This window comes from Plectropomus leopardus, chromosome 7 (assembly GCF_008729295.1).
Source record: "Plectropomus leopardus isolate mb chromosome 7, YSFRI_Pleo_2.0, whole genome shotgun sequence".
Taxonomy (NCBI): Eukaryota; Metazoa; Chordata; class Actinopteri; order Perciformes; family Serranidae; genus Plectropomus; species Plectropomus leopardus.
Genome location: NC_056469.1, coordinates 14,337,326 through 14,353,316, shown reverse-complemented (window position 1 = coordinate 14,353,316; position 15,991 = coordinate 14,337,326). Strand labels below are relative to the sequence as shown.

The following is a 15,991-nucleotide window of genomic DNA, read 5'->3' as shown; positions in this document are numbered from 1 at the left end:
GGGGCACCCAAAATGCAGGCAGGTAAATCAAGTCAAGTAACTGTATGAAATCAAGACTAGAAAGGAAAGCGGACCTTTTTCACAAATTAAAAACGCTTTTCAAACATACAACCATCCCAACATTTCTTACATTATTGTAGTACATTTATGTAGTACAGGTGAGTATTTATACTTTCCAGATGATCATTTTGTAGCATAATATACTGTTGTTTGAAGTCAATTCAGTCCAATTTGATTCAGTTGCACAGTGATATTCATTCACCTTTGATAGCTTTTTTTTTTTTTTTTTTTTTTTTTTACATAAATGGTAGTGTGTAAGTTTTGAGTAACTGGTTTTTAAAAAGTTGTAAACTTTTATCTTGAATTGAATCTGATTCTCCAGAAAATATTGTTACACCAAGCGTTAGCATGGGCAGCAATATGCAGAGTCAGTTTTTTGGCTAGTCACCAAGAATCTGTAGTTTTTCACTGCTATGATAGACATTGGGTATTGTTTACCTTTGTTCCCATGTCAATGTCATCCATCAAAAGGTATTATTTCCCACAACACTTTATGGGCATGTATTGTAAATAAAACAGCATTTCACCTCAGGTAATTGACTTCAGTCAGAGGGATTTAGAGGCTAGGATGCTTTGGGAGCAGTTTTAGCTGCTAGCATTATTCACCTTTGGTTGGTTGTTACTCTCCACAACTTTACAATCAATGTCCAATTCCCACACTTGCTGACTGGTATCAGTTTTATCCCACACTGAATTTTATTTGCATCTGTGGTCGTCCATTGATGTAGCCATATGTCCGACTCTTGAATTAATTTGTTATGCCACAAATATTAAGTACTGTCCTCATCATATTAGTGATGAGTTCAGTGCAGGCTATATTTAGCAACTTTGAATCAGTTGCCCATGTGGTGTGTGTGTACTTGGTGTGTACATGTGTCTACCAGATGTGCTCATTCGCCTTTTTCAGATAATAAGGACCCATCGTACATCTGTTAAGCTCTCACTGTGTGTTCTTTCCTTATCAAAACTATAAATGTTGTGTTTACAACAGGCTATTTAAATTTTGTTCAGTCAGCAAATGAATGACAAGTGTGTGTGTGTGTGTGTGTGTGTGTGTATGTGTGTGTGTGTGTGTGTGTGTGTGTGTCCACATTTTTAATCCATTCTCGCTCCTGCAGTTTGTGGGAAAGCACCAGTGTATCAGGCGTGAGATAAGTAATTTAAGATAAGCTGTGGCTGGCTAAACTGTCCTCTGTCTTCCTTTCCACCACACACACGTGCACGCACACACACACACACACACACACACACACACACACACACACACACACACACATTTATAGGCACACACACAAACAGCATGTTAATGTATCTGTTTCACTGCATGTTATTTTTCACTCTGACTAGCTGTAGCTTATAGCTCAGGACATGGAGCCACAGAGCAGAATATGATACACTTTCTAATTTCACACTCCATCAGCCTTTACTGCCAGACAGCGAGGGAGGGGAAGAAAGGAACAGACAGAGACATGAGAGAGAGGGCGGGGGGGCACTGATGAAGAGGAAAGCAAGCAGAGAGAGGGAGAAATGGATGGCAGAGAATGAGATAAAAGGAAAGAAAGAGAAAGGTTTCAAAGCAAGCCATGCGACGCACAACTCAGCAAAGAAAAGTTTAGCAGTGGGGACCAGACCTTATAAAACTAGTTACCTCATAAAGTCTGCAGCCCATCCAACACACACTTGCACTTTTTTCTCTTCCACCTAGATTCTCCCACACTTGCACTCGTTCAACCTTCTTCAACATTCTTACACAACACGCCCAGGACTTAATTTTTTTTGGATTGATTTAACAATGCATGCACTCTTTTGCACTCAAATTGATACACGCACATAACACTCTATATACTGGTAAGCACACTCAGTTTCTCTTACACAGTACACTCTCTCTGATCCTTGTATTGTAAATACCTTTGTCTGCATATTTCCTGATGCCAATTATTACTGGTCCCAAAGTCAAAATGTGTTTCAGGAGATGTTTTTCAGAAGAGAGTGGAGTTAAAGTCATCATCTTCATCTCTTAATTTCTTGCAGAGAATTTATATAGAGATCTATAGTTTGACAGAGAGGGAGAAAAAAGTGTGTGTTATTTTTTTGTAATGACAATAGCTGAACAGGACACATTGTCACATGCTGGTTTTACACCCTCTGTGAACACAACTGGGGCCATATTCATAAAGCTTCTAAGTACAAAGAGCTGCTTTTATAGTGACAAAATTATTAGAAAATTCTCATTGACAAATTATGATGTTTTCCAAGAATTCCTCCTTAAAGTTAAGAATAGCTACTGGTACACATAAAAGTTATTCAAAAAGCATCTTAACACACAAAAGAGCGCCTAAGGTAAATAAATATTAGGAGTATGGAGAAGGACTTTCAAGGTGCTTTAAAGAGTTTCAAATGAGAAAAAGTTGGAAAGACAAAAAGGTATAAGAAATGTTCTCTAAGGCGAGGCAAGTGTATATATATATATACATATATATATATATATATATATATACATATATATATATATATATATATATATATATATATATATATATATATAAAATTTCAGCAATTAAAATAGCTTTTTAAAAAAACTTAAAAACACTCAAAACACTAAATGACAGCTAGTTAATATATGTTTGTGATCAATCTCACTATCACAGCCTATAATAAACCAGAGATAAAAGTGATCACAATGCAATGTAGCATTAGCAGGGGAAAAACATGGTTCGTCCCCCCTTACAGTAAAGCATCACTGGGATGAGTGGATACATCATCTGATTTCACAGCAGGCAGTATATAAGTGTGTAACTGTGGTGTCTGTAGTGCATATTTGAGATTTTATGAACCTAACAATATAAGGTTTTTGTCTAGCGCCCTGCTCATACCGCCGACAATGAATTCGGAGAGCCAGGGATGAGAGCAGGTGGGCAGGCAGGTGTCAGATGTGTGTAGAGCACCGAAATACAACTAGCGACACATCACAGACAGTATGATAATAACATCCAGAACAAAAGTTTCACTCTCAATGGTTTCTGTGACATAAATAATACCTATAAAATCAGTCAAGTCATATGACCCCACTCTTTCTATGATTTGAACACTGATCCCAAATACTATTTTATTTGGGAAAATAATAGAATGTGTCCCCTAGACGCATCAATAGTGATTTTACTGCATCATTTCAAATTGTGCCAGGGATGCAGGGCTCATACCTAGCAACATCATCAAAATATAAGTCATAGATACACCATGACCTAATATGGACAAATTCTGTGATGAAGTCTTTCAATCTAATTGTCCATTTTTTGCTTATTATCACATGTGCATTTTATTAAAAACAATTGTATTAACTGATCACAACTTCTAAAGAATGTGTGATACCTAGCAATGGGGTAAGTCACACCTTCTCACTAAGGTAAAACTTTTCTGTCCTTTCATTACTTAGAGTTGCTTTGAGGATTATTTAAGAGCCCATGGTGTATGAAATTTACCACGGCTATATGTGTGTATAAGTAAAACTAGAGATATACTTGGTTGGGAAAATAACAAGATGGGCAAGTGCAGCAAGAGAGTCATAGCACTGTGACACTAAATGTGTACTTGCTAAGGTTTGACTAAACACGTGAGAGCGTTTTAGGAAGTGAGAAATGGAGCCACAAAGACGGACTGAGAAACACGTTTAACCATAGAGAGACAGACATAGAGGTTGATTGGCAGATCAGTGTATGCTGCAATACAGCGGTGTATCTGGATACGCAGAAATTAATTAATGCTTGTCTCTGCTGTCCACAGCATATTGGCAATTAACATATTGTTATATTAAGTGATCCCCAGCGATGCTGCTGATGATCTGTCCACAGTCCTCATGACCAGCACTGTCGGCTCTTAATGACCCCAGAGTAGCACTGGAGCACAGTGCTAATAGATAAGTGACTTAATGGCTTGGAAATATGTATTTCAACACACCCATAGTAAAGCCCTCTGCTAGTATGTGTGGTGTCCTTGACAGTCAGTAGCTGCATTTACTATTATTATTATTATTATTATTATTGTTATTATCATTATTATTATTATAAGTAGCAGTAGTGGACAGGTCTGATACAAACTATGCATGCACACACATGCATTCATTACAGTCTGGCACTATCATACTCTTGTATACATAAATATCTTAGGATATGCACCCATGCACACAAAACACACACACACACACATACTGGTGGCTAGCCTATACATATTTGAAGACCATCTATTTTCTATGAGTCTCTGCGTGAGTCCACCACACACTGAGCTGTGTGTGTGAGATGAATGAATGATTAAGGAAAAGCAGATAGAAGCTCACCCCCATGTCTTGCAGCAGAGTCTGTAATTACAGGCTTTTGGCAGAGAGCAAGAGAAAAACAGAAGAATAAAGGAAAGAGGAGAGATATTGCATGATAGCTGAGTGGCTGCAAGAAAAGTGAAGTCTGGGCTTTGTCATTTCATCTAAGATGCAAAGGAGTGTTGTGAGAGAAAAGTGAGAAAAGGAGAGTGGTAGATAAGTGGGTGATTGGATAGGCAGAGGAACCCACCAAGGTCTGTAATGCCCATTTGTTGAAAAGGGAACAAAGTGGGAGACCTATCATTTCTGAGATGGAGAGATGATTGCACACCAGCCAGCATCCATACTGATGTCTGTGGACATGAAGCAGTATGGCCGTATGGATGGATTTATAGAGGAGTGGCATGGAACTTGTGTGGATGGATGGACCTGAAAGTGGACAGATAGATTGGAATGGATGCATGGATGTGAGACATGAAGGCTTAGATGCGCACAACTGATGGATGAGCACATGAATAGATGCATGGATGTGTGAATATATAGGCAGGTTGAGGCATTATGGCTGGATGGATGAGTAGGAAGGATGGATTCATAGTGATCAAATGGCACACTGCTCTTTGTCCGTGTGCAGCCCAGGGTTCATTCCTTTGTCCGGCACGACATGTTCATTAAAAGGCCTCGGTATTTTGCCACTCCATAAAACAAAACAAAGATTTTTAGAGCGAGAGAGAGAGAGAGACATTTACTTTTATTGACGTGGTTGTCATCTCCTCCACTTTTTCTCTCTTGCTCTCTCTCTCCATCTGTCAGCCTTTCATTCACAGCAACAGCACTCTCAAAAGCAAGGAAAGGACAGTAATGAGTCTTTCAGTGGGACATGATGGCAGAGAAAGCACTCAATATCACTGAAAAGTATCACCGGTCCTCATCCTCAGATAAAATTAAATGATGGAAGATGAGGATATGTGTGAGAGAGAGAGGCCAAAAAAATGAAACAAGAGGGAAAGATGTAGGGAGAGCAAGGTAGACAGAGGGACCAGGAGACAGAAAAGCATCTTGAGTGCCTCCCAATAATCAGCTTGTTTCACAACATATTTCTGGAGGAGACTGGGAGAATATGAGAGAGACAAAGAAGAAAATGTCTGAGCTTCTTCACCAAGACAGCAAATTGACAGTCCGTATGAAAGACAGAGAAGAAAAGGGGGAGAAAGATAGAAATGGGGGAGTAGTAAATTGTGTCTTTCCATGAACACAAATTGGCAGAAAAACAAAAAAAAGAGGTAAATAATGGAGTTGAATGGCTGAATCTCTGCTTGAGTATTACATTTACTTTTACTTTTCTCTGGGGCTGGTATTCTTGCTTTCCACAGCCTTCCCCTTCATCTTTTTTTTATCTTTTTCTTTATATCTTTATATACTTTTCTTCCATTGTGTTTTTCTTCTGTTTGTGTTCTCTTTTATGATTTTTCTTGCTACATTTGTTCTTTTTACCACTTGAGTCTCTGCCCCACCAAATCAGTTTTAATCAGTTCACACATCTCGTGTGTGTGTGTGTGTGTGTTTTTTTACTTGTTGGCATGAATAGGTGGCAGGAGAGAAATCTAAAAACTCTGCGTGGACATGGTCAATTTCTAATTCCATTTTTGTACATTCCAGTAAAGGCTGAGTGGGTGGGATTGCTGGTATTTTGCATCATAATGCTTACAGTACATAAACACCGACACACACTGACATACACTGCAGGTTTATCGGTAAAGCAAAGCTTACACAGACATACACACATACACAGATTCTTGTACACACACATTTATGTATACACATACATCAATACAGAGTCCCCCCTGGTGTGCATGGCAGACTCCTAATAGCTGCAGGCTATATGAGACACTGGCTGCACTCACACAATCATCATGTAGACAAAACACACACACACACACACACACACACACACACACACACACACACAAAGGCGTAACACTCAGAACAAAAATCTGTATTTCACCCCAAACAATTGAAGCGCTCCGTGTTGACTGTTCTGGATCGTTGCTTTGATGTTGCGTTATGCACACATCATGTTGTCATCTGTATTGTCAGGAAACGAACAAAAATCAAAGATTAGCCTGTCTTTTCTGATCAGGATGCAGTTAATCCTCTCAAATATATTTTTTTAATTTATTTATTTTTTTAAATGTCACAGGGTTTTGCTTGGCCTTTGCATGACTTTGTTTACTCTGATAGAAAATGACTTGTTTTCCCTTCATAAACAGCAGGCGTAGCTATTTTAAGCATTTCATTTAGCATGTCAAATTGTATTACATGGCCTGTGCTTTGTGTACACTCAAAGTACCAAAGTCACAGTAACAAAGGAATAAATGTTAAGCCATCAAAATATCAGTCTATTTCCAGGATTCTTTCCTAATATGTCAAATGGTATTATGCAGCCTCATTCTATTCTGTTTATTTGAAATGTCAGAGGGTTTTAAATGGCCCTTGCTCTGAGTTTCCTTTAAAACCACAGATGGGAGATGTAAATAACAAAGCACCCAGCCAACAACTGTTAGGGAAAAACATGTTTAATTATTGAGCATCTATGTTTTTTGGCTATTTTTCCATGTTATCGTAAAAATACACTTTCCCCATAACAGGCCTTGTAAACAAACTCCTGAGCAAAGTTCTTCAGCAGATGAGTCATCCATGGATTCGTATTTTATTTCCAATTTTACCATCCTCTTAAGCTCATCATGCTGTCTTTACAGAGCTGCAGCTGCAGTTTTGTTGAAGTATGTCTCAGCAGTTAAATCTTGTTATTTTGATAGTATCTGATTGAGTGGAAAGAGAATCTGTATGAACAACCTATGCCGAACAAAACAGAGTTCTTCACTCAGAGTTCATGGCAAAATGATAATTGATAAAATTCTACTACTTAGCTTGAAGTGGCCTTTTTTTAAGTTACCTGTATTGGCCTCATGATTAATTGTGCAAGCATTGAGTACCCTTGGGTCCAGTTAAAAGTTTGAGTTTATCAACAAAAGCATGTCAGGAGCAGCCCAGCTAACCCTTCAAAAATCTCCTAAGCCTCAGCTGCATTAAGCTAAGTGGTTCAGCATCCAGTTTCTTCTACTTTTTGGGTTACCTATTCTGTAGACATTTGCTGGATGTGTTAAGACTTAGATGATGGAAGGTATGTTATTTGGGTTACTTAGTAGGCATCTACCTCCTTTAATATCTGGCTGAATGAGGTTTGATTTTCAGTGGATGTTTTGTTCCGCCATTATCCAGTCAGCAGTTTAATTCACCGATCTTTAATCATGCTAATGGTATCCACAACAGTAGGCTAAAGGGGTGACTGTCTTTGCTCACTTAAATTTGTTTCAGTGTCAGGATCTACCTGAGAAATGTAATCTGCCCTCTTCAGTCCTCAGGCTCAGGAAAACACTGCTGCTTAATCACCAGACACATTACCTTGAATGACTCCCAAGACACAGATTGTTGGTAAAGTGCTTTAAACGGCACGTTACTTAATGTCATGGTGTATTGTATGACGTCAAATTAAATCTGAAACATGTCCTTGGTTGTCAAACAGCCACCTCAGGCCTCTCGCATTGTTTTCTCGCAGGCTAAAATACACTCTCTATATCACTCTTGACTGCCAAGTTTTCATGTGTGTGTCTGCACATTATGTCCATGTGTAAGGTCTCTATTTCCATTGCCGTAACGCATCAGCTGCCTGTAATAGAGCCTGTGATGTGTTTGACACATAAATGCACACTGAACACTTCACTGTACACACATGCAGTGTCCTTCTGTATTTAGCTACTGTGACAGTTAACCTACTTGCAAAGAAATATCTCAATACATAGTTGTGATTGTATGTCAATTAGTATAAATGACACTTGTCCATGTTTATTAGCTTTATGTGAGAACACAAATGTCAAAATCACTTGGATTGGACATCAAATGGACCTTACACTTACAGTTCCCAGTAATTTCCGATTAAGCCTGTGTGTGAATAGAGCATGTAATTGTCCAGAGAAGTAATTTCAACAGAGACAGCAACAAAAGTGTCTAACTGGAGATATGACAAGATTGGGTAACTTTTGTATATAAGGGGTTGAAAATTGTCAGGCAAATTCAAGGAACAGCAAGAGATTCTGTTGTTCATGACTAAATTATAAAGTGGCTATGTGACCACGTTGTTATATGCATCACATTCTGCCTCCTGCACGCTCTACCCACTGCTACTACCTATCCTCACATAAACCAAATGGAATATTTTCAGGGGTTAAGAACCTCGTCTAACACAGACAGTCCTCTGTTGTGTGCTGCATGTGTGAAAGAGAAACTCAGGACAATGTCCAGACTTGATTCTGTGGACATTTCCCAAAATTCCGATGAGAAAACAGCTTATGAGACACAACCACTGGTCTTGCTTTTAACACTTTGCTTTTACCCAGAAAACTTCATCACAGCCTGACAAGCAGAGACATAGTACGAAAATAAAACCCATGTCTGGCTATCATTACGACAGTTGATTGTGTTCCGAATTGTGTCAAAGAGCTTTTTGGCTTTTTTACTGACTAGTGAAATACCAGAGTAACACCACATTAAATAACTGTGAGCAAAGGTTTGCCTTCGCCACAGAAGATATTTCTCACTTTCAGATTGTTGTATGGTAGATAGAACTGGAGATATTGATTTCCATTCTATTGGCCTGCAGACACAAGTAAATATTGTTGTGTTTATTGCTTCAGTTGACTTGGCTTGTAATTCTGCACTTTATGTGATGTAGTGGAAGAAAATCTGAAGCCTGAACAAGCAGCACATAATCTACTGTCAAATCTCAATTTATTGAATATTCAATTGAGTCTTTTATTTGAGGACAATAAAACAATAACGATCATCTTTTGTTTGCTGTGACAGAAAGTGATATGTGCTTGTGTAAAGTTGTGTTTGTGCATGTCTGTGAGTGCGTGTGAGTCACCTCGCCCATGTGTATACAGTCAACGTGTTCTTTGCATCCACGTGTGGAATGGAGAAACAAGTCGTGTCAGAGTGTAACTTGACAACATGTGCGGATTAGGATGTTGTGTGACTTTGAGTGTGTGTGAAGTGACAACAGGTACACCTGTAAGCCCAGGCGCTGTAGTGTCAGTTTCACAGTCATGCTGATGGAGGAAATTGCAGATCACAGATGAGAAAGAGGAAGACAGAAAGAGAACATGACTCAAGTTCCCCAATGAACCTCTATTACTCCTCATGAGTTGAAAAACACATGTATTTGTATCAGAAATATTGCTTGTAATAATTCTTTATTTCTTTGCCATCCCTGTTTGTGGATTGTGATTGTCACCATGGCTTTGTCAAATCACTCGTGACTAAGGAGCCTGTTACAGTATCTGCAAACACACACACACACACACACACACAAACAGCTTCCCTGATCTCTGTGTGTCTAGAGTGACACTGACAGCTGGTGAGGATCATGTGAGAAATGTGACCACTGTGTATTGTGCTTTCTGGCTCTCGTGATGTGTTGTGCGTGTCGCTGTGTGTATCTTAGTGTGAATATGTCAGCGTGTTGGCGGGAGGCCACACCAGACACCCTGGCAGATTTTTTTCTTTTTCTTTAAAAGGTGCCTCTGTGGAATTGGAGCAAGAGTTTTTAGACACAGAGAGACATTTGAGAGTCCTAGAGCTCGAGGGAAAAGTATCTAGCTGTGCTAGTCGGTCTGCTCTCCTACTGTAGTGTTAGATGATTTTCAGGAGGATTATTTTGCTCTGTTCTACCACGGTGAGCAGAGAGACAGAATTATCCACCACAGGCCTACACGTACAAACACACTTACTCACAAATGCCAGCTCTCTTACTCTCTCTTTCTCACAGACATATGCACGGGCTCAGCATGCCAGCTAGCAGGTGGTGAACTATCATTGAAAGCCACATCTCTCATCTTCTCCTGCCCCCTTTGCTCATTTCTTCTCAGTTTTTTCACTTCTCTCCACTCCTCTGCCCCCCACTCTCCCACTGTGCTGACACGCACCTACTGGCACTTGGATTTTCACTTATCCTCCCTACAAGTAATAGATTTTAGACTGTACTATTCAGTCTATCGCCTGGCACCCCGTTGTTAAAAGACACCTGCAGAGAGACAGATAAATAGATGGATAGAGAGGACTTGGTCTGTCATTGTGGAGAAAGATAATGGGTTTGACGCTCAACTTTTTTTCCCCCCGTCTCATCAGTCCTTTGCTCTTAGTCTGTCTTCGTTTTGTCTCAGTTTCCATTAAATATTCATCTTGCTCCTATTCTTTCTCAAGTAAGCGGGAACTGAAATTTGCATTACTAAGTAAATTTTTTTAAAGACTTTCTTTTTACAAACAGCTTTCCCTTTCAGTCATTCTTATTCATATATTGTTATGAATGAAGGAAAACCAACTTTTGAGGCTTTTTTGTATCATTGTAAGTCCATTTATCCTTAAATGAATGGGCTAATGTTTAAAACCTGCTAAACGGCGAAGTGGAACCTCACTGAACGGTTCTATTTAAACAGATTAGTGATCTAAACCCAAGATAAAAGTAGCTGTTTGTTATGATCACATTTTTATTATGTTTTTGGGTTGTTCATCTGTCTCGTTCTTGTGAACGTTATATCTCAAGAAGGGTGTCAAAGAATATCTTCAAATTCTGCACGTGTCCACTTCTCATCAGTAATGACCTAATTAGATTTTGGTGGTCAAAGGTCAAGGTCGCTGTGACCTTCCATCTGTCTCATTCTCATGAATGTGATATCTCAAGAACAACTAGGAGGGATTTCTTCAAATTTGGCCCAAAGGTCGACTTAGGCTCCACAAGAAATTTACAATTTGGTGTTCAAACATCTGACTTCGCACCTGTCTCTTTCTCGTGAGCATGATATCTTAAGAACACCTTAAGGGAATTGCTTTAAATTTGGCACAAATGTCCACTTGGACTCAACAATTAACTAATCAGGCTTTGGTGGTCAAAGATCATGGATGTTTAAATTTGAAGAATTTGTACGCTAATTATGACAGAATTTCACAAAGCTGTTTAATAGGGTCAAATGATGAATTGATGACATTATATATTCAAACCGTCAAAGATCAACTTCACTGTGGCATCATAATGTTCTGCAAAAACACTTTTCTGGCCATCACTCAACATCATAACATTCGGTCAGATGCTGAATTGATGCGCCAATCCATGGATCCCACCTCAAAACTGTACTGATTGTATAGATGTGCTGTGCTGCTGGGGGGGAGATGTGTTTGAAGCGTCCTTTTTTTCACAGACATGGATGTTAACTGCAACTTGAGTGGTTTGCAGAGGCGTACAACCGCGAGGTGGTAATTCTAGTTACAGTTAAGAGGCTCAGTGACAAGGAACACATGCACTATGCCAGGGACTTGACTCAGCTGCCACCATACACCCTCACAAAAAGCAAATGTTTGCTCCAGCATCAACACAGCAACAAAACAGCGTATCAGTTTCACCATTTGGGAGTTCTCTGATGATCCTAAGTGAAGGTGGATACATCCGCCAGACCTCTTTTACTGATTCTCCCTCCACCTGTTGTTTGAAGTTACTGTTAGTGACTTATAGATGTGTCATGTAGGTGTTGCCGGTCACAGGATCCATCCTCCATTGTGAGTGGTAACAGAGGAAACCATTCAGCGTCAACGGTGAGGAGAAGAGTGGGTGGTAAGGTAGCATTTTCAACCATCAGAGAGGACAGGGGAACGGGAGTAATGTTGAGAATAGAGAAGCAGAGGACAGACGCTATGCAGCTGCTCATACACACAGCCATGTGCATGCAGCTCGTGTAGGCGTGCACTGACTCAGTTACATACAAATACATACTGCACATACAAAAATCTGAGTTTCACTTGTAGTTCACAAGTCAAAAGTGCAGCATGCATACAAATGATCTACAAGTGCAACTTTTAAAATATGAGTATCTCTAAATTTTTTTACTCATATAGGAACTTCTAGAACTGCGACGATAACATGAAAAGCCAGATAAACATCCTGTTTGGAAAAAAAAGATGGAGGATAAGAGAATCTATAGCAGTCAGTAGAGAGAGGAACTAATGACAAATGAAACAGAAGGTCGTCGTACAAGATTTGATGAACATACTTGAGGGGAGAGAGAGAGAGAAAGAGAGAGAGGAGTCAGTCTACCTGTGGTAAATATCAAAGCCAAACGTCTCACAGTTATCCCCAGTGAACCTGATTAAAGGTTATTCTAGAAAGCCGCTCAATCGCTCAATATTGGCCTGTATAATCTACGTTCATGGTGATAAGAAATTTTACCAACTGTCATGCAGGAGAAGACCTATAGGAACTACTACAAGGTCATCCTGATCGATTTCCACTCCACTCAGAGATGTTGACAAGTGTTGGTTCACCCATCCAATTTGTTTTATGCTCAAATTAAAAGAGCCACATCTCATGCAGGATTATTTATTTATTTTGCAATCAATTGTGGCTTTGCTTGAAACTGCACCTCAGGTCTCCACACTCAGACATTTAGACAAAACTGGATAAATGTGTAATCAAACGCAATGATGATCAATCAGGGAGGGTGCAGGTCAGGGAGAAACAGGGCTGGTTATTAGTATTCAGTGTTTCCATCTGAATTATTTTAACACCATCAGCGGTGGTTAAATGACTTATGGCTTAATGGCTTATTTTTGACATTTCTCTCATCACAGCTGCTTTCGTGGTGTTTTTGTAAGCAGCAGCATGTGCATTGTTTAAATTTTAATGTTTTAGTATTGGCAACATGCCAAACAGACACACAAACTCCTCAAATTCAGCCCAAAGCAGTGTTTGCTTCAGATGCACACTTAAACTCTGAGTGAATATCCATGCTGCTATAGGAAGCAGTTGTGTGTGAACTTGATATAGAAACGCTGTTTTTAAGCAATGTGAAAATGGTGAGCCACTGAGAGATAAACTCAAGCACTATAACCATCATAGCCTTGCTCCAGCTCTGCAATCATTGTAGGCCAACTCTCGTTTTCTCATGCCTTTCCGAGCTTCCTATGTAACTACATCACAGTGCACCTTCTTCAACATCAGCTTGATTCAATAGACAGCACTCTATAATAATTGGATCACTACAAAACTGCATTAACTGCTTTACACAGAGATAATGGCATCATAATTGAAATGCACTCATTTGCATAAGCAAATGGCTGGTTTCATGAATGCTTTCATCCACAAAATATCGATATAAGCAGTGAATTTATAATTCTGCTTATTATTGTGTCTGTAATATCCAAAGGGAACTGAGTTGTAGACAGAAAGATGGAGAGACGGAAGCCAAGAGGACAAGACATAGACAGAAAAGTGGATGAAATGATAAAGCCCTGTAATTCCCCCTTTGCTCACCTAAATAATGGTGCTGCATCCTAATATCTAGTGGCATCAATAGATTTGTTTCTAAATGTACATAAATGATCAGCAGCAATGATCCATGAAGGGTAGTCATATACAGTACCACCTCACTTAAATGGCTATTTTATAATGCTGACTAAATGCGATTTTGTTGATCTATGTTCCAGAATTAACTTCAGATGTTTGTTGTTTATTTGTTTTGAATTTGGTCCTCCTCCTTTTCTTCTTCTTGTCCTCCTGACAGTTTATCTTCTCTTGCTACACTCTTCTCGGCATCTATCACATTTTTTAGCATCACAAACCTTCTGTAGTGGATGTTTTAAAAATGTTCCAAACACATTTAGGCTAAACAGACCTCTCTCATTACAGACATCTGATGCGTTTAATCACTGGCCACTCTGCTGTCAAGCCGCCCTGTTTGATTTGTGGCGGTGGCCAATTGATTTAATATAAATGTGATATTAGTATTCAGCAAACAGCTTCAACAACCTCTGTGTCAATATAAGTGTGGGAGAAAGCATAACAAAGCCTTTGTGTGTGAGTCTGTGTATTTGCACACATTGGAGGAATAATCACATAATATTAAAATCCTAATATCTGCATCCAGAATCTTAATTTCATTGTGCAGAAGAGCAATAAGCAAGTTCCCTACCAAGAAGTCAGTAAAGCATTTATACGCAACTTGTGGTACATGGGCTAAAAGTGGCTTGCGATGGGGTGCTGAATGGCCCACCGACTATTTTCTAATTCACAATGAAATTAAGCGTCCTTGGGTCCCATGAAAGGCGCTATATAAATCCAAGCTATTATTATTATTGTAATTAATTGGACTCACACTCTTGAATTATTTATTTGTTTATTTATTTTTTTACTTTGACAGTACATAAGGTACTGGTTTGCATAAAAAGCAGAAATAGAGCTTGTTTATCATGAAGTGCAAGGGGTGGATCCTGCAAATGCCCCAGCAGAGATTTGGGCACAGCTCCGAATGTCAAATCCTACAACCTGGCCCCTGCCTGCCTATCATTTTGCAAAAGTGGCCTCCAGGCACAGAAAGTTGAGTATTCCTACACTGAAGCATTATATTGCTAGCACAGTGTTCACTTTATAATAAAGCCTGTGTGGTCTGCTTTCTATATGTTTCTCCTCACAGGAAAAGATGTCCAATGGCGTCCAAGGTCCAGCTTCCTCTGAGCCTGCTTCGTCTGTTTTGTTGTTCCGCTCTCACAGTCTGGACAGGGAAACAGTGAAGAAGCTGGGAATCGGGCTCACTCTGGCAGCAGCTATCTTGGCCTTTCTTATAGAGAAACTGTACTGATAAAGCATCTGTAAACGAGAAGAAGAGTGTAAAGAAGCAAGAGGACAGTGACATCTTAAGAGCCAAAACAGTGTGTTTGAAGCAGATGAAAAAAGTCTCCTTATGTCTCTTGTAACATACTTAACCAGCTCTCGTTCAATTTTGAATAAACCCAAAGAAAAAAGACAGATGGATTCAGTGACACCCACAGAGAGGATCATTTGAATGTTCTTTGAGATTTTTCTTGCTTTTAGGACAGTTAGATTTTTAAAATTTGATTTTTTTTTTTAATTAAAGAGCACCATTTACCACTTTGCAGTGGTTTACTCTGTTCCAAACAAAGTCTTCTTAGTTATTAATGGAGGAATAACCACATGAGCAATGACAGGTCAGCTGTCCTCGCAAACCTTCACAAACACTTTTGATACAAGCCTTTTGGTACAAATAACACCTGAGTTGCACTAGATTTAAATTTCAATCTATTTCAAGTTCTGATTGTAGTTTATATTTCTGTTTCATTGTGAGGGTTGAACAGTCTGTAAGTGCAGGCTGTTTTAGAAAAGCGTTATGCTTTTTCTATTGTTCCCTGATAGCTGCAGCCCGACATTGTCCATAAACTGGCAAATTCATATTTTGAATCATGTTTTTGGGTCTATGTAGCTGCTTCACGGATAAATTAAGTGCAACTCAACTAGTTGATACTCGTGGAAAGAGCGTTCTGTACTAGAACAAAGTCTGAGGATGATGAAACTGCCAGTCACTTTTCAGCTGGCTTAGAGGGCTTCTCTGTGAATTATCCAGCATATTTTGTCGAGGTACTAAGCATTTCCAAGTATTATATGTTATAGAGTTGCCTCTTCTCATTTTTAATGTATTGAGTTGTGCTTACTTTACAGTACGTTAT

The 15,991-nt window shown here is 39.2% G+C and overlaps 1 protein-coding gene across 1 annotated transcript in view; it reads left to right on the top strand.

Annotated features, from left to right (window-relative positions):
- The window catches only part of cdkal1 (CDK5 regulatory subunit associated protein 1-like 1), a 270,459-nt gene extending 255,168 nt beyond the window's left edge, over positions 1 to 15,291 (top strand). Inside the window, exon 15 of the mRNA XM_042489706.1 lies at positions 14,944 to 15,291. Within this exon, the coding sequence (XP_042345640.1) occupies positions 14,944 to 15,108 (165 nt within the window). The 3' untranslated portion in view covers positions 15,109 to 15,291. The remainder of the gene's footprint in view (positions 1 to 14,943) is intronic.
- The last annotated feature ends 700 nt before the right edge of the window (positions 15,292 to 15,991 follow it).